At 40.8% G+C, this 20,038-nt stretch overlaps 1 protein-coding gene across 7 annotated transcripts in view; it reads left to right on the top strand.

The window, feature by feature from the left end:
- sepsecs (Sep (O-phosphoserine) tRNA:Sec (selenocysteine) tRNA synthase) overlaps positions 1-20,038 on the top strand; it is a 79,296-nt gene that overhangs the window by 5,754 nt on the left and 53,504 nt on the right. For 2 of the 7 annotated variants that reach the window (XM_059988969.1, XM_059988973.1), the window contains exons 2-3: positions 8,824-8,942; positions 17,318-17,472. In XM_059988969.1, the coding sequence (XP_059844952.1) occupies positions 8,824-8,942; positions 17,318-17,472 (274 nt within the window). Of the gene's footprint in view, positions 1-4,257; positions 4,373-5,392; positions 5,770-5,799; positions 6,031-8,823; positions 8,943-17,317; positions 17,473-20,038 lie in introns of those variants that run through there. The other 5 variants (XM_059988970.1, XM_059988974.1, XM_059988972.1 and 2 more) reach the window with 5 other exon arrangements.

The following is a 20,038-nucleotide window of genomic DNA, read 5'->3' as shown; positions in this document are numbered from 1 at the left end:
GGAACAGATCCTGCAAAACACTACTATTCACAGAATTTCAAGGAGAATACATTCCATCTACTAGCAACCTCTTCCTCCTGTGGGTGAGCCAATTCTGAAACCACAGAAACACTTCCCTTTTTCCCATGCTTCCTGATCTCTGAATGAGCCTACCACTGGGGAATCTTTTTGAATACCTTATTAAGATCTATATTCACTACTCTAGCTTCATTAATTTGTTTTGTCACTTCCTTGACAAAATCAATTCGGTATGTCCTGCTCCTCACAGTGCCATGCAGACTATCCCTTATCAGAGTATGCTTCTCCAAATGTTCGTAGATACTGTTTCTAAGAATTATCTCCAATAGTTTGCCTTCTACTGAAGTAGAACTCGCTGGTATATAATTCCCAGGATTATCCCAATTACCCTTGAACAAAGGAGTAATATTTGCTACCCTCCAGTCTTCTGGTATTACTCCTGTGGTTAGTGAAAATACAAAGATCATCACCAAAGGCACACAATATCTTCACTCATTTCTTGTAGTAAACTAGGATACATACCGTCTAGTCCTAGGGACATAGCTAACCTAATATTTCTCAAAAGTTCACCTTGACATGTTCCAGCCTGTTTTCTGCTGACCTCTCAATCAAGGTCTATCTCACTGGTGAATACTGAAGGACAGTGTTCATTGAGGACCTCCTCTGCCTTCTTCAACTCCAAGCACGTTTCCCCTTTTATCCAATTGGTCCTACCCTCACTGTAATCATCATGTTGTTCTTCACATACATGTAGAAGAAATTGGGGCTTTTCCCATAATCCTACTCGCCAAGGCTTTCTCATGTCCCCCTCTTAAGATCCTTCCTGGCTATCCACAGGTCTCAAGAATCCTCTCTGATCCTTACTTCCAAAATCTTTCTCTTAACTGAATGTTTCACTTCTATTGACAACCATGGTTCCTTCACCTTACCATAATTTCCCAGCCTCAATGGGACAAACCTATCCAGAAACCCATGCATGTACTTACTAAACATCCATATTTCTGTTGTACATTTCCTTCAGCACATCTGTTTCCAGTTTACATATCCAAGTTCCTGCCTAATGGCATCATAGTTAGTCCCTCAGCTAAATACTTTCCTATCCTTGTCCAAGGCCAAGCTAAAGGGCATAGAACTGCAGTCACTATCTAAAATGCTCACCTACTGGGAGATCTGTCAGATGACCAGGTTCATTGCTTAGTATTAGATCCAGTATGGCCTTTCTTCTAGTCAACCTGCACATATATTGTGTCAAGAGTCATTCCTAGAAACACCTAACTTCCAGGTTATGGTGCTGGCAATTACTTATCAACAGCAAAAAAACAAAACATAATTACTAAATACCTTATTAATAACCCTTTATCAATAACGATCAATGCTAACAATGGAGAGGCAAGGAGTGGCAGAGGTGAGAAATGGTTGAGGAAAACGGAGGCGGAAGACCGCAGAAGGCATGGTTAAGGCAAGCAAAAATGGAAGTGGAGTCAAATCAGAGTTGTGGCATGCCCAAGAGCGAGGGGAGTTCTGATGTCTGATTGATTGAATTGGAAAGGTTGAATACAGGCTGAATTTTGGCAGCAGGTTTCAGACCCCAGAGCAGTCTGAGAGGGAGGAACGACCTGATATTTGGGTGATTTAAGCATTGGACCAGATTGACAGGACCAGAGGCGAGGGCTGGTTCTGCTCACTACTCTGCAACATTTCCTCAGCTCCACGCTGAACTGAGGCTGTGGCATACGCCGGCTGCGGTGATGCCTGGCTTCATGTCTGTGGTCTCACAGAGTTCACTTGGCTTTGTTATGAACTGAGACTGTGGCCTGGTCCAGTTGCAGTGATGACTGGCTTGGTGTCTTTCATAAAAGTTCACTTCTGAAGCTTTTGGATTACTTATATTGTTTGTGTGATTTTTTTTCCCCACTGTCTGTCCATTGAGTGTTTGATGGTCCTTTTTTTTAAAGGGTTCTTTTCAGGTTTCTTTGTTTTGTGGTTGCCTATAAGGGGATGACTCTCAAAGTTCTATGTTTCATACTTTGAACAAATTCTGCTCCATCTGAAGTTTTGGGCTAAAGAGATGCCAATCAATATTAGGTAAGTTGAAATCACCCTTGACAATGACCCTATTATTTTCGCACTTTTCAAAAATCTGCTTACTGATCTGCTCCTCCCTGTCTCTGTTGCTTTTGGGAGATGATCTATAGAATACTCTCAATGTAGTGATTGCTCCCTTCCTGTTTCAGATTTCCACTCTTAATAGACAATCCCTCCACAACATCCTCCATTTCAGCAGCTGTGATCCTATCCCTGATTGACAATGTCACCCCTCCACCTCTTTTACCTCCATCCTTTTTTCCTTTTTTAACATCTAAACCCTGGATCATCCAGCAGCCATTCCTGCCCTTATGATAGGCAAGTCTCTATAATGCTCAAAATGTCATAGTTCCATGTACTGATCACCCTTGTTTCTGAGACTGCTTACATTACGTTAAACACATTTCAGCCTATCATGCTGACTGTATTTCCACTGCCTATTCCTCCTCAGTCTCAATACATTTTGCATCTTCCTTTACACCAACTACTCCGCTAACCTAGTTTAAACCCTCACAAGCAGCTCTAGCAAACCTGTCTGCAAGTTCAGGTATATAATCCGTCCCTTTTGGACATGTCATACCTTCCTTAGAAGAGATCCCAATGATCCACAAATCTGAAACCCTACCAATTCTTCAGCCACACATTCATCTGCAAAATCATTCTTTTTCTTACCCTCATTGGCAGCAATCCAGAGTTATGGGGACACCTCTTTTTTCTCATTAGGGGAGAGAGAGAGAGAGAGAGCCTGTGTGGTATGTCGAATGACTGGGTGAACGAGCGGTCTTTGGGGGTACTGAAAGTCTGTGTCTTTATTGATGCTTTGCAGCACACTTGAGTGCTCGGTGGGGGGGGGCACTGATACTTTTTTTGCTGGTGGGGGGTGGGGGATCATTGCTTTGCTGCTGCTTATGCATGGGAGGGGGAGCTGGGGGTGTGGTTTGGGGTTCTAACATTTAACTGTCATTCATTCTTTGGGGCACTCCTCTGTTTTTATGGATGTTTGTTGAAGAAAAGAAATTTCAGGATGTATGTTGTATACATTTCTCTGACATTAAATGTACCTATTGATATCCATCCACGATATCCTGCTTTTTAGCTCCCTGTATTCACTCTTCAGTACCTCATCCCTTTTCCTAGTTATGTTGTTGATCCAATATGTACCATTGCCCAGCTCACCCTCCCCTTTAAGAATGTTATGGACCCAATGTGAGACATCCCCGACCGTGGCACCTAAGAGGCAACATACCATCTGAGAGTCTATTTCATTTCCATAGATTCTGTCATCTCTCAGAACTGTTGCCGCCCCTATAACCACTGCTGTCTTCTCCCCCTTTCCCTTCTGATCTGCAGAGCCATACTCAGTGGCAGATTGCTGCAGCTTTCCCCTGGTAGCTTGTCTCCCCCATTAATGTACTTGTTACTAAGGGGAATGGTGACGGGTACTCTGCACTGTCTGCTTATTCCCTTTTCCGCTTCTGATACTTCGCACATCACAAGAGGAGCACACCACTGCCCTGGAATCCAATCTTGCTACTCTACCTATGCTATAATAATGAAAGAAAGGCTTTTGAAAGGAATTGCACATTTTGTGCATCTGCCTTAAATGTTATTTATTTTTAGTTCTTGCTGAAGCAATTCTTTGTAGGAAACAAGTACACTACCAATATCTAATCCCATTTTGCTACTATTTTGGTCTATTCCTCTAGTGCCTTTCATCATCTAATAATGGGCAAGTAAATATTTTCTTCAATCAAGTATTAGGAAGAGAAAATCATTGGACCAAATCAAATTGATAGTCCAGCTGGATAGCTGCAGTGCACCAGCACAAACAAGTTTTTACATTGTAATACTGCTGCAAAACAACTAATTTCATGACACGTCACTGCTAATAAACTTGATTATATTTCTTTTCTGGTGCTGAACTCATTTCCAATATGGAGGTAGAACACAATTCTGAATGTACTTGGCATCTAGCTCTACACCACCCATGATTCGCCCACTTAGCACATCCAGTTATATGAGACATACATCAGACTTTATGTTTTTGATTTTTGTAACATAAATGAAGCAATTATTTTTCTATAGGAATACTTCAATTTGAATCTTTTAACTGTATCATATTACTAGCTGCTTGCCTTCCCAGGATGATCGTGATAGTGAGGCCTGGAGCTTGATTTGACCTACAAGGTCTCCGAAGTTTACTGTGGTTGCTGGAATTGTGTTGGATCAAAGTGTGTCATGGATGATCTGCCCACTGTCAACTGTGAAGGTCAACTTTTATTTATTAAACAAAATATACTTTATTCAAAAATAAAATTACATACAATAAACCATTCAATGACTTTCAATTTTTCACAGTTGTTTCCATTACTGTCTTTACATTTTCAAAATTTTTGCCACCCACATGGCACTCTGTTCTTTAATATTTACATTCAGGGGATATACCCCTAACCCCCCTATCCCTCAAGAGAAGAACCCTAGACCGTGGTCCTTCCCCACTGGGCCCTTGTGGTGGCTGCACCAAGTTTCAGTGCGTCCCTCAGCACGTACTCCTGCAGCCGAGAATGAGCCAGTCGGCAGATTCCCCCACGGTCATCTCCGTGTGCTGGTAGACCATCAAGTTGCGGGCCGACTAAAGAGCGTCTTTGACCGAGTTGATGATCTGCCAGCAGCACCGGATGTTGGTCTCGGTGTGCGTCCCCGGGAACAGTCCGTAGATCAGAGAGTCCTCTGGCATGCAGGTGAAGGTCAACTGCCTCAGCTTATTCTCCCGTATAAATATTAATACTTTGAAGCCACTAGGCCTTAATATACTGCTCTCCTGCTTGCCCCTCACCCACCTGAAGTAACCTAAATCTCTTTTGGCCTAATCTCAATTCACGTCGGTTTCCGAAGGTAAAAAAACACTGCAGATGCCAGAACTCCAGAATAAAGTTTGAAAATGTTGCATTCACAAGACTTGCAGAATAGCACGCCTTCCACCTAAAATATTAACTCCGCCTATCCTGTTATAAGATTATTTGAACTCTTGTGCATTAAAGATGATCTCTCAATCTATCTTGCGCCGCGCGTTATCTGTAACTGTAACACCAACACTATTCCGTATTCCTCAATGTTCAGACTTCAGAACAATCAAATTGGCATGCAAAACAAAGTTTTTCTCGCTGTCTCAATGCACGTGACAATAATAAACCAATTACCAATCTTAAGCCCGCCCCCATTTCTGATTTGCGTTGCTACTTGTCCATCGTATTACCCTTCCAAATCCTTTTATTATTTTCAAATGATCTGATCAAGTGTCAATTCCAGGTTGAGCTAATGTTACTTCAAGCACGTTTATAGAGTTGTGTTTTTCCCAAGCGTCCACTCTCAATGCGCAAAGCATTAATGCTGTAACTTGCATAATATTTGGTTTGGGTGAACAGTGAGTCAGCATTCCATTTTTGACGCGAAATAAAACGCTGAGGTACAAACTGGGTGCGTTGTTAAACACTCCGTCCCTGCCACCCCTAGTCTTTATTCTAATTCGCGTGAAGGTGAATGGAATACTGTATTTCCAAAGTGGAAATAATGTCTGCGGTAATGTGATTCATCCAGTGCAGGGAGGCGGTCTTTTCTGAAGAGATCGCGAGGTGAGATCTGCAGCCAAGTCGAACGCATAAACTGGTGAGAAATGGGTGGCCGTTGTTACGATCGGCTGTATAATGTTGGATAAATATACTCGGCAGTCCTCGAAAAGCGTTTGCAGACTCCAGTCATGCCTGTGAAATTTGCACATTTCCCCCGGCCTTCACCTCTGCTCCTTAAACGCAGAGTGTAACACAGAAGTTTATCAGGCTTGCTGTGTATCAGGGATCCATTTTATTGTAAAGTGCAAAGTTTTCAAAAGTGCAAACCCGCGCATTTTATTCACCCGTTGGAATTTCTGTGAGTAAGATGCAAGTTGGCCTACCGGTTAGGCTAACTCCGAGGTCTTACTCGGGGCCTATCAGCTGTAAAGCCGTCTTCACCAGAGTAAATCTATGTTGGGGGGCGGGGGGTAGACCAGCGCAGTGAGCACTAAAACCAGTGGTTTTAGAATTGTTACTTCGAACGAGAGCCTCAAACCCTCAGATGAGGTATCATTTGTGCATAATATTATTGATGTAACTTCTACAACATGTTAACATCCCTCTTCCCTCCATTAATGTAATATTAATTGATTAGCTTGGCAGATTTGGATTGCTTAGATGAATGCACAGCCCTTAAATGTTCACATGTAGTTAGATCTTCATCTTAGCTTCCCCCACGTGATGACGGTGAAATTGTAATAAACGTATTCTGTAACATCTGGACTTTTTTCCCTTTGTTTTCATCATTTTGTAATTATTTAGTGGAGTAAATTGTTTATAAACTGTGGAAATAAGGGAGTAGGTGAAGTGCTATTTAAGCACAGGAATATCGCGAATCTGGTACATCATTTTAATTCTCTTAGTACTCAAGACCTCTCCAGCAGTTTAATGGTTATTCATTAAAACTGCTCCGAGTTTAATATAGCAGCCTCAATCTGTATCAATTGATTTAAACCCTGATTATAGATATTTCTACCTTATTGAACATCTGTTTTATATGAGCAAAAGTGCTTCTGACATACTGTATGTATATGATTTTATGAACCTGCACTCACACACATTTGACTTACTGTCCCGTTTCCAACTCTGAAAGAAACAAGTTGATTTGTAAAATAAACAGAGAATGTTGTAAACACACCCATCTGTGGAGAAAGAAACAGTATTGACCTTGTAGTTGTTCCCTTTTCATCAGAGCTTTTCTAATGAGAAATTGTTGACCTGAAATGTTAACCATGTTTCTCTCTCCACAGATTTAAAAAAAATTAAAACCTCTTAACATACTGAGAGGAGTAACATTTATTTGCATAGTCAAAGAGGATGCTGACAGGGATTAACACAGCATTTTTATAAAATTTATTTGAGTAAATGTTCACCTTCTCTCAAGTATAGTTTGTATTTACCAGGCAAATACAGAAATTACACACCAGACAATGAAATTCATTTTGCATATCTTAATGAAGAAATGAGTCTGCAGCTTTTGAATATTTGAGTTAACTATGCTGTGCATGAATTTACTATAATAATAGCAGGCATAGAAATTTATCTGGACCAACTACAGTACATTAACACCATAGCTAAAAGAAATAAGCAGTGCATCTTATGATAGGTGATTCAAATTACACTCGGAGTCTTCACACCATCTTCACAACGTATCGAAATAGCAATAGAATATTCTCCATTGACCCTATGGATGCATCATGACAATACTGAAGAAATTAAAGCTCATCTACAACAAAGCTATCTGCTTGATTGGTCTTCCATACACCAGCACACATGCACTCAATGGCCACTGATTTAGGTACATGGTGTGGTCTTACGCTGCTGAAGCCCATCCACTTCAAGATTTGATGTGTTGTGCATTCGGAGATACTCTCGTGCACACTACTTTTGTAATGCGTCGTTATTTGAGTTACTGTTGCCTTCCTATCATCTTGAAACAGTCTCGTCATTCTTTTCTGACTTCTCTCATTAGCAAGGTATTTTTGCCCATAGAACTGCTGTTCACTGGATGGTTTTTGTTTTACACACCATCCTCTGTAAACTCGAGAGACTGTTGTGTATGAAGATCCCAGGAGGTGGGCAGTTTATGAGATAGTTGAACCACCCTGTCTGGCACCAACAATCATTCTACAGTGTAAGTCCCTTAGACCACATTTCTTCCCCATTCTGTTGTTTGGTCTGAATAACAATTGAACCTTTTGACCATATCTGTGTGCTTTTATGTGTTGAGATGCTGCCACGTGAATGGCTGATGAGATATTTGCATTAATAACCAGGTATACAGGTGTACCTAATAAAGAGGCCACTAACAATATTTACTCCATTGTGCTTTTAATGTGTGCCTGAACCACTACTCTCAAACCTGTGTTATTGTCCACCAAAGAAGGCTATAGTGCAGGGTTTCTCAATCTGGGGTCCACAGACCCTTCGGTTAATGGGGTAAAAAAGTTGGAAAACCCTGCTATTGTGGGTTTACATGTTGTTCCCCCCCCCCCCCCCCCCCCAATTGCCTCCAGCTCAGGCATTTTGAAGTTTGCATTACCAGTTGATGAATGATCATGGGGAACCCTCTTTCAGGAGACCAACATTTTCAGACAGAAATTAAAGGGGAAAAAAATCATGAAATAAGAAACACGTCACTCCCCATTTATTAAATGGCAAGTTATGGGACGAATTTCAATACTTATTAATTGCTTTTGATTCGTCCCCTTGTGGGAATTTCAAGATGATCTGTGAGTAGAAAGAACATTTCACCTGGATTAGTTGGGGGTGTAGTATTAAAACATTGCATTATTATTAGGGTTAATAGTCAATGAAAATTAAACCTGTTTATATGAAAAATGAACAGCTACAATGCAAATAAACAGTGTCTGACAAATGAATGGTGTCTACCAAATATGTGAACATCTGTGATAGACCAAATGCATCCCTTTCTTTTGTTATTCATGGGATTTCAGTATCACTGGCAAAACTAGCATTTATTGCCCATCCCTAATTTCCTTCAAGAAGTTGGTATGAGCTTGGAATCTAATGTTCTAATAATTCATTCTCTTTCATGTGTAAATATTGGACAATGCCATGTTAATGAAGTTTCATTTTGCCTCAACAGCTGGGATGAATACAGAAAATTTCTCTCTATGTGAAAAGATAGTCTCCCCTTCATACATTCGCCAAGGTTTACAGGCCCATCGCACACATGAGCACTTAATTCGGCTACTAATAGAAAAGGTAATGAAAATGATTCAGATTAACAATTTGAGTGTATTATTTATTGTGTAGGAAAGCTTGTATAATTTTTTCAACATGTACTGGAATAGGACAAAAATTATTACCCTCTAAAACTTAGAACCTCTCCATTTATCTTCTCTCCTCTAGCTTTCTCCCTGTGTTAATTCTTTTTAGATTTCAAATGGTTATCTAAAGAATTAGTTAGTTCTCAGATAAAATCTTATGTATGGGAACACATTACAAATCATTTTGTTTATGGTACTTTATTTATAGATGCTGACTAATTCACAATATTTAGTTTGAATTTAATATTTTGGATCTGCAAAGGCCATGCCAAATTTTTAAAAAGCTTGATCTGTTACCTGATTCTTTGGAGTATTATATAAGCAGAAATTTTATTTGGATCCCTTGCACACACTGCAATTTAGGTAGTAGATTATGAATTATATTGCATTTATTTTCATTGTTATTCCTCTCTGTGCCTTCTGGTTCCCAATTCTGCAACTTTAGAAATGGATTTTCTGATGCAGTAAGGGACACGATTGAATGTGGGATTTATAGTCAAAGCACTCAAAAGAGGCTACTAACCTTAGAACGAGCATGTTTGATGATGAACTTCAATAAAAAAATAAATTACAAAAAGAAACTGCAGCAAAGGATGCAGCAGAACTACAAAAAAAGGTTAGAATGTGAAAAACACAATATATCCCTGAATGGTATTGATTTGGCAAAGCCTCCAATTGTGCAAATCACTGTTGGTTCAAGAAAAACTGAGCATAAGTGTCTCAGGCAAGTTCACTTAGAGAGAATGTGCAAGTCAGACAAAAAGCACAACCGAATGAAAAGTCTCAAAGACAAAACCAAGCAAATGCCTAAAGGTACCGAATGTAAAACAGAAACAGATGACACAGAGTCTGACAAAGGTGAACTGTCATGCCTAGAATTGCAGAATATAACTGAAGCAGATCACAAAATCATCTGGATCACAATAAATGTGTCTGGTGTAAAACTGAAAATGGAGCTGGATTCATAATCAGCTTTGTCCATAACTCCAGAGGCTAACTACCACAGACTGTTTTCTAAGATACCATTAGAAAAGACCACAGTGATGCTAAAGACTTACACGGGTGAAAAACTGAAAGTAAATACATATCAAGATCAACCACAACAGTTAGAGCTTCATGTATTGAAGTGGAGGGCTAGCACTTTTCGGACATGAATGGTTGAGAAAAATCCAACTAGACTGGCACTCAATCAAAGCTCAGCAGCGCAAATGGTAGCACTAACCAGAGACAGGCTATTTGAGAATGGGATTGGTAAACTCAAAGACATGATGGCCAGAAGTAAACTGGATGAAACAGCAATACCAAGATTCCATCAAGTACATCCAGTGCCCTATGCCCTACATCCTAAAGAAGAGGCTGAACTGCAGAGCCTGGAGGGGACTGGAATTCTCTCCATGGTTGAGTGGGGAAATTGGGCCGTGCCCATTGTCCAGATCAAGAAAGGGAAGTCCAGAGCCATTCGCATATGTAAGGATTTCAAGGTAAGCATCAAATTGGTGCAGCATACAATGCAGTATCCCCTGCCACAAATAGAAGACATTTTTGCATCTTTAGTTGGGGGGGGGGGGGAGGAGAGGTTTTCAAAGACAGACTTGTCACAAGCCTATCTGCAAATGGAGATTGAGGAGTCAAGCAGGAAGTTCCTCACAATCAATACTCACAAGGGACCGTTCCAGTATCCAGTATAATCGTCTCGTCTTTGGCGTTGCATCAGCTCCAGCAATTTGGCAAAGAGCAATGGACCAAGTGCTCCAAGATATCCCAGGAACACAACGTTATATTGATAACTTTATCGTGAGTGTCAAAAATAATGAGCGGCACCTCCAGAACCCTGGTAAAGTGCTTAGCAGGCTGAGTGAGTATGGTCTGTGTGCAAAAGAGAAATGTGAGTTTTACAAGAATGAAATCTCATTTTGTGGACGTGTTATTGACAAACATGGCTTACAGAAGTCACAAGAGAAGATTAAAGCAGTGCTACAGGGACCCAAACCAGAAATGTGTCACAACTCAGGTCATACTTGGGCCTTGTAAACTATTACCACTGATTTCTCCCCAACATTGCGATAGTGCTGCATCCATTGAACACACTGGTACAGACCGGAGAAAAGTGGGAATGGTCAGAAAGATGTGAAAGATCTTTCAAGGAAACAGACTAATAGCATCCGATGAACTACTTAACCATGATGGCCCATCCCAGCCCTTCACACTGGCATGCAGTGCATCCCCTTAAAGCATTGGACCATCTTGTCACATATTATGAAAGATGGATCTGAACATCCGATTGCGTTTGCTTCAAGATCACTGATGAGTGCAGTGTGCAACTATGCACAGATAGGCCGAGAGGTCCTTAGTCTCCTATGGGAAATAAAGAAATTCCACCACTACATCTATGGACAAATGTTTATGCTAGTGACAGACCACCAGCCCCTTGTGTCCATTTTCAATCCCAGGAAGGGGATTCCAGTGATGACTGCTACCCGGTTACAATGTTGGACACTATTCCTAGGAGCCCACTCTTATGACATAGAGTTGAAAGGTACAAACAACACAGCAACACTGATGGCTTGTCATGTCTGCCACTATTGACAACTAAAGAAGAAAAGTCTTCAAGCTGTGACCCAGCAGAAATGTTCCACACAGCATTGGTGGAGCAGTTGTCTGTAAAAAAATTGTGGAATACAAAGGGAAACAAGGAATGACCCAATATTGTCAAAAGTCTGTGAAATCACAATGCAAGGATGGCCAGTTCACGGTAACCCTATGTTTCCAAAGTTCTCAGCGAGACGAGACCAACTTTCGGTATGTCAAGGAACGCTGATTATGGATCTCGTGTTGTGGTTCCCTTTAAACTGCTCACCAGAGTGTTAGAAAATCTGCATGTAGGACATCTGGGGGTGGTCATGTGAAGAATTTTTTTTGGACTCCTCAAGTGGTTATGATATTGCTGCATTGCCTAAATCCATCGTGGTTGCTGGTTAAATTATATCTATTTACTGGCTATTCAATCCAACCAGCCAGTGGTAATGTACATGTTCCATTAACTGACTATATGTTTCCCTGATTTAAAAAAAGTCAGCTTAATTCTCCTTTGTCTTTTCTAACCAGGGCTCTGGATTAGTGAGAAGGAGATGTGAGGACATTTGGGAGGTGGGAAAGTGCAGGTTAAATTAACTAATGATGTAAGTCAAGAACGTCAGCAGGAAACTTGCTTTTGTCACAAAATACACACAAAAAAAACACTTTATATGATAATCATACCTCTACAGAATTAGGATTAGAATTTTATTTCTTACATCCATCTCACAACATGAGGGAGTAAAATTATTTGTGTTGTGTCCCTGTCGCTATGTACAAGCAATAAGGAAGGGAAATGTGGGAGAATATTGCCCAAACACTAAGATTGTACACATAATTGTTCTGTATACATGTATGTACAGTCAGATATTCAATCAGATCAATGTGTATTGATCATTCTGATGGCCTGGTGAAAGAAGCTGTCCAGGAGCCTGTTGGTCCTGGTCTTCATGCTGCGGTACCGTTTGCCAGATGGAAGCAGCTGAAGCAGTTTATGGTTGGAGTTGCTGGAGTCCCTGATGATCCTACAGGCCCTTTTTACACACCTACTGCTGTAAATGTCCTAAAAAGAGGACAGTTCACATTCACAGATGCACTGGGCTATCTGCACCCTCTCTGTAGTGCCCTGCGATTGAGAGTGGTACAGTACTATGCCTGGCGGTGACACAGCCAATCAGGATGGTCTAGTTGGTGCCTCTGTAGAAAGTCCTGAGGATTTGGGGACTCATGCCAAATTTCTTCAGCCGTCTGAGGTAAAAGAGGCGCTGTTGTGCTTTTTTCACCACACAGCCAGTATGTACAGTCCACCTGAAATCCTTGGTGATGCTTATACCGAGGAAATTGAGACTATTCATCCTCTCAACTACAGTCCGATTGATGTCAATAGGGGTGAGCCTGTCTCTGTTCCTCCTATAATCCACAATCAACTCCTTCGTTTTTTTGACATTGAGGGAGTGGTTGTTTTCTTGGCATTATTGTGTTAGGGCGTTCATTTCTCCTCTGTAGGCTATCTCATCATTGTTGGAAGTAAGGCCTATCAATGTTGTGGCCTCTGCAAATTAGATCAGCATATTACAGTAATGTAATGAACAGTTTTGAGGGCCGACAGCATTTAATTATCATCTCCCCCTGCTTAGCTATAACAGTACAGAATCAGGTTGTCCTGTGCTCAATGGCTGGTTTCATTGGACTTAAAGCATCAATGGGTTTGCTTTGCTTCATAGGGCATTGATTCGTAGTTATCAATTCAAGCGATTCTTTGTCAAATTCCAAAACAACTTTCTTCCTGTGGTGAAACATGCACCCTGTATACTTAAGAGACATTGTGTCTGATTACTGGACAGAGGTTTAAACAGATTCCCCCACCTCTGCACAAAATGATTCTATATTCAGAATCAGATTTAATATCACTGGTATATGTCATGAAATTTGTTGTTTTGTAACAGCAATACATTGCAATACATAATCATACAAATACAATAAGTATATATAAAAATAGCAAATTAAATTAATTTAGTGCAGAAAGAGAGGAAAAAAATGCTGAGGGAGTGTTAATGGGTTCATTGTCCATTCAGAAATCTGATGGGAGAGAGGAAGAAGCTGTTCCTGAAACATTGAGTGCTTGTCTTCAAGCTCCTGTACTTACTTCTTTATCACAGCAATAAGAACAGGGCATGTCTTGAGTGATGGGGTCCCTAATGATGGTTGCTGCCTTTTTAAGGTGTCCTGGTTGCTGGAGAGGCTAGTGCCCATGATGGAGCTGGCAGAATTTACAACTGTATACAGTTTTTTCCAATCCTATGCAGTGGCCCATTCATAACAGATGGTGATACAACCAATTAGAATGCTCTCCACAGTGGGTGGTTGTCCGTCGATTTCGCCAATGTTGATTGTGTTTGTGCAGCTCATTGGATATGTGTTTGAGCTGACTGTGGAGGTCAGTTTTTGAATGGCGTAGACTTTTACAGTGGAGTTGTCTTGATTCCATAGGTGCAGCTATTGCTGATGCTTTCCTCTTCCGTTGGGCAGTCTCTAGATCCGCATGATGCCTATCTTCTCAGTTGCTGTGAGCAAGTTTAACCAAGGCACGGCAAATAGTTCTGTCTTGTGCCTTATGTTCCAGACAAAGAGGAGCAAGTCCAGTCTAAGCAATGCAGACTTTCACACAGTCTTTATACCTGAGATCTGTTTCCCCGTGATAACTGGCCATAGAGCAGCTGCTTGGGGAATCTGGGGTCTTCCATGAATATAACATATCCGGTTCATGAAGTTGTGCTTTCAGGATCATTCCTTCAGTACTGATAGTCTTTGACCTCACAGGACTCACAGGCTTGTGATACAGTTATGCCAGCAGATACCCTTAATGGATTTCAGGCTGCGCATGTGGAAGTGCTCCAGCAGTTTGAGTTGCCTTTTGAATGTGGGCCACGTTTCACAACCACACAGGATGCCGGCCTTGTACAAGTTGATTTTAGTGAACATCTGGATATTGTGCTGACTTAGCACACGTGATCGCAGTCTGCCCAGGCTCTGACAAGCCTTGTCAATCCTGCCATTGATTTCTTAGTTATATTCCTGAGGTATTTATGTTCCTTTACTACCCTCAATGTTGTGCCTTCGATGGTTATGGAAGGTAGCACAGCAGCAGATCCAGGAGCAGGCTGAAATAAGGCTTCCCTTTTGTACGCACCGATGGTGAGGCCAAACAGACTTGAGGCTTCTGCGAGCCAATCAATAACCAGTTGCAGATCAGACTCTGTGTGGGCCAATAGAGCACAGAAGTCCACTTAAAGTGCTTCGAGGATGACTCTTTTAACGGTCATAGATTTCAGGTGATGCAGATCAAAAAATGATCCATCAAGTCTACTGCAGGTACACCTCATGTTCAAGGTCCCTGACCGCATGGTTGAGTGTGAAAAAGAGGTTGAACAGTATGGACCTTGCTTCACGCATTTAGGATATTGAACGGCTCTGAGACTTACCCATTTGAGAACTCAAGGACAGTCATATCATCATGGATTTGACTGAAGAACTTGTGTGGACATCCCAACTTTAACAGAGCATTTCTCTGTTAACAGTGTCAAAGGCCTTGGTTAAATCTGTAAAGACAAAGTACGGATCTAGGTCCTGCTCAATACACTTTTCTTGAACATGCTGGACAGCGAACATCATATTGATGGTGCTTCTTCCAGGGCAGAATCCACACTGTGTCTCAGGCAGGTTCTTCTCTGATGTGGTCATGGTTAGGTGGTTGGGAAAATTGTGGGCTGGGATTTTCCCAGTGATCTAAAGCAGCAAAATACAACTGTAGTTACTGCATTCAGCTTTTCTAACTTTATTCTTGAAAGGAGGTATGATCAAAGCATTTCTAAACTCAATGGACTTGTCTTTATCTTCTCAGATGCTTGTCAGAATTTCATGGAAGGCCCTTAGTGCAAATGGGCTCAATGGCTTGAAGATCTTGGCAGTGGCTCTGACCTTCCCAGAATTTAAGCAAACAATGGCTTGTTTGAACTCAACTATTGCAGGAGGGAGGTCGAGGCTGTCTATAGTGGATTTCTGGGGATCTGATCGAGTGCAGCCTGTTGAACAAGTTGCTGTTCCCTCCATTCTTTTCTCCCTGAGCAGGACTGTGCATCTGCTGACAGAAAGGGTATGGTATGTGGCTTGTTTGGTCCACAGATTGCTTTGATGACACTGAAGAGCATCTTCAAGTTTTTGGTGTCAACCTAGCACTGAATTTCCTCCACTTTTCTCTCCTGACCACTCAGTTCATATTCTGTGTATTGCAGTCTGTGCTTGCCTCTGACTGTGTTTGAAATTATCCCACTTCAGGATGCAAGAAACATCATTCTGCTCTATGAAAAATGCTTTTGTTTTCTCTTCCAGAATCCTGGTGATATTTTCATCATTTCTGTGAGATCAATGCTGATGAACTCTCTTTTTCGGTCTGAGGATTGACTTTGCTGATTTCATCACTAGCATCTTGTGTTGGTCCCACTTCTGTGCTACGCTTACATTTCATATGGGTCACCAGTGCCTCGTTGACACTGTTTGCAAATTGCACATGATGTCTTTGGTGCTGCAACTTGTTGGTATCGTGGAATGCTAGACTGATTATTGCTTGGTTAAATCAATCCTCTCACTGCATATCGTCCAACTACACCAAAAGAAACCAAAAGCAATCTTCACGGTACATCTGTAGAAATCTGTGAGTGTCTTTGGTGTCATACTAATTCTCTTCAAACTCTTAATGAAATATAGGCACTGTCATGCCTTCTTTGTAATTGCATCAATATAATGAAGATAGACTCTTCAGAGATGTTGACACCCAGGAACTTGCTCACCTTTTCCCTGCTGATCTCACAGTGAGGACTGGTGTGTCCCACAGCTTCCCCTTGTTGAAGTCCACAATCAATTCCTTGGTCTTACTAATGTTGAGTGCAACATTGTTGCTGTGACACCAATCAGCTGATCTCTCTTGCACCTGGACACCATCTCCTCATAATCTGAAATTCTGTCAATAATAGTTGTCGGCAAATTTACAGATGGTGTTTGAGGTGTGCCAGTGTTGATTGTCAGTGAGGAGATGTTATTTCCAATCCTCACAAACTGAGGAAGACAAGGATCCAGTTGCAGAGGGAAGTACAGAAGCCTAACTTTTGGAGCTCATTAATCAGAACTGAGGGTATTATTGTGTTGAAGGCTGACCTGCAGTCAATAAACAGCAGCTTATCGTAGATATTGATGTTGCTATTCACTGGGTGATCCAACGCTGAGTGGAGAGCCAGTGATATTGCAGCTGCAGTAGACTTCCTGTGGAGTTAGGCAAATTGTAGCTGGTCCAGGTCCTTGCTCAGGCAGGAGTTGATCTAGCCATTACCAAGCTCTCAAAGCACTCCATCATAGTAAATTTTAAGTGCCACTGGGCAATAGTCAATGAGACAGTTCACCAATAAACAAGCCAGTAATATGCTTAACAATCCCCTTTTGAAATCAATGACCAGCTCTTTTGCTTACACTGAGGAAAAGATTGTTGTCATACAATCTCTCTATCCCCTTCCTGTACTCTGACTCATCATTGTTTGAGATACAACTCACTACAGTGCAAACTAAGTGCAGATACTGTTGTGACAAATAAGGTTTATTGTGTTCTAAGTCTCATCAATGCCATCTTGTATCCCATGTGAAATATTAAAATCTGCATATCTTTTCACTGTGGCATTATTTCCATAGGGTAAGTGTCCTGAAGATGGATGGAATGAGAGTACTATTGAACTTTTTCTACATGAGCTGGCTATTATGGATAGCAACAACTTCCTCGGTAATTGTGGAGTTGGAGAGAGGGAAGGAAGAGTGGCCTCGGACCTAGTTGCTCGAAGGCATTACCGGTAAAATTCAAGATGTTTTAATAGCTGAACACATTTTCAAAAAGAATTCTGTGGCACTGTTCTGAATGTATTCAATCTTTCTTCTGAAATAAAAGTGATCAGATTTATGCTTCCAGTCGTTATTAAAGGTAAAGCTCTCAGTTTTTCTAAACAGATTGTCTAATTTATGCATGGCACATTGGGTTAATTTGGGCATTGTACATTATCTGTGTATTATTTCTAAAAAATCAATTTACATTTCTGAAGAATGTTATTTCATGAAGTCCTGTCATCTCATTCAGCAGTAATTGATTTTGGAGGGAATACATGCAGGTTGGCCTGCAGCTTATCTTGCCAGAAGCTTCAGTGAGCTTTACCATTTCAGAATGAACATTGAAAACATTGCCATGGTGCTATTCCTGATTTCTTTAACCTCTCGCTCCAGAACAAGTTTTACATTAGAGACAATGGTCAGACTACAAAAGCTAAGATAATTTGTTGTTCTCTGTCACCTTATTTTCAGTAGTTCCTGTCTTCAAATGACATTAAATTCACTCTGCAACTCCTCACTGTGACTTTCATGACTTCTCATTTTTACCATGTTTTGTCTCTCTTCTTTATTGTGTTTGACCTTCCTCACTCTTCCCTCTCCTTACAGCTATTTCTGTTTTGCTTGGTTTATTTATATCAGGCACTGTTTCTGTTGTGTAGACTAGAGATCTTCTTGGATACAAGGCTGAAACTGATCTGAGCCTTAGAACTTACAATTTTTAAAAATTTCCAACCCAAATCCAAGGCATATCGACAGGCATTAAAGCTGTACTGAAAAACAGGAGCTGCTTCCTGGAAAATCTGCACTTGCATTTTATTTTCTCACCAAAAAGAAAGAGGCAATTTCAGCCCATCGAGTTTATGCCAGCTCTCCAGACCATTTGGATTTGTCCTATTCCCATATTTTTAGTTCCTCATAATATATCCACACCACATCATAGTCCCTTTGATTCTCCTGTCACTACCTGCTCTCAGGGTATTTCACAGTAACCCCCTGCTAGCACATCCTTGAGGTGTGGGATGAAACTGGAGAAGCCCATTTATTCACATGAAGAAGATTCAAACTGCACACAGACAGCAGTGGGTTTTGGATTGAACCTGGGTTATTGGAGTTGTGATGGGGCAGCACCATTTGCTGTGCCCTGTTCCCCTTTAAATTTCTGAGGGCAATCTTCTCTCTTTTTCCACAACAGGCAGGATTAGCATAGGCGGCATGATATTGAAGTGGTTAGCACAACTCTATACAATACCAGTGACCTGGGTTCAGTTCCAGTTGCTGCCTGTAAGTTTATATGTTCTCTTCCAGGAGCTCTGGTTTCTTCCCTCAGTTGTACCAGTTGGTAGATAAACTGTCCCGTAATTAGGCGAGATGTGGTTCAAAGGGCTGGAAGAGCCTACTCTGCACTTTTGGCCAATAAATAAATAAAGAGCTGACCTGGTCCCAAGCCTGACTGCTTCTCATTTTCTTTAATACCCAACCTGAATACTACATATACATTTGGGTTCTGTTGGTCTCAGGCAGTTAGTCAGTGGCATCGGAGGGGTAGAAACGTGCCAAGCAAGGACCTCCCATCTCCTCTTTATAGCCTCCCTTCACCTCCCTACTAACTAGTTATCCTTTGGTGCCTGTCCTTATAGTTTTGAATGCTGAAGCAGAGGACAATTTTAGTTAACTTCACGTTATTGCTATTGCTTTTACCTATTTTGCACATAGGTTCTTGAATCTTGTTATGGTAAGACATTTTTCCACTTTCTTCCTCATTGAGGTACTTTCAAGTAGGTGTTCAATGCCTAACAGAGCAACCTTTTGAATCTGTAAGCTATTGTGTGATGCCCACGTCAGATCAGTACTGGATTGACATTCTCCTGTTCCTTCTCCCTCATCCACCACGCATTGTTGTCTGATCTTATAATTCACCTTCACCATAACAGCAGCTCCATAATATTTCTTATTTACCATCCTACCTTGGTTGATAAGACTGGAATTGTTGATCTTGATTTTCCCTTGTGTAATTTAACAGGTGATGGTTTTATTTTGAAGAACTTATCAACATAATTAAAGTTGTTTGGAAGTTTCTAGTATCTGCTTTTAGCATGAATAATAATTAATTATTATTATTATTTCTTTCTTTTTGTATCCACACAGTTTATTGTCTTTTGCACACGGGTTGGTGCCCAAGTTGGTGTCCATTCATTGATTCTATTATGGTTATTATTTCCTTCTGGTTTTATTGAGTATGCCTGCAAGAAAATGAATCTCATGGTTGTAATATGACATATATAACGTTTTGTAACTTCAAAACGTTAAACTAATTCAAAGGAAAACATGGGAGTCTAAATTCGCTCTCTACTTTAAGTGAGCTGTGCACTTATGTGGTAACATGATGACATATGCAATTCATGTATTTATACATATTATCTGTAATAAATTATTTAAACGAACAAGAATGCTTAGTGAAACAATATATATGTTTACTAGATTACTCAAATATTACTGATATATTAAATACGCAACCAGATGTACTTTGATAATAAA

This window comes from Hypanus sabinus, chromosome 14, assembly GCF_030144855.1.
Source record: "Hypanus sabinus isolate sHypSab1 chromosome 14, sHypSab1.hap1, whole genome shotgun sequence".
Classification (NCBI taxonomy): Eukaryota; Metazoa; Chordata; class Chondrichthyes; order Myliobatiformes; family Dasyatidae; genus Hypanus; species Hypanus sabinus.
Note: the sequence above shows the minus strand (reverse complement) of the source record. Positions and strands in the feature narration are given on the sequence as shown.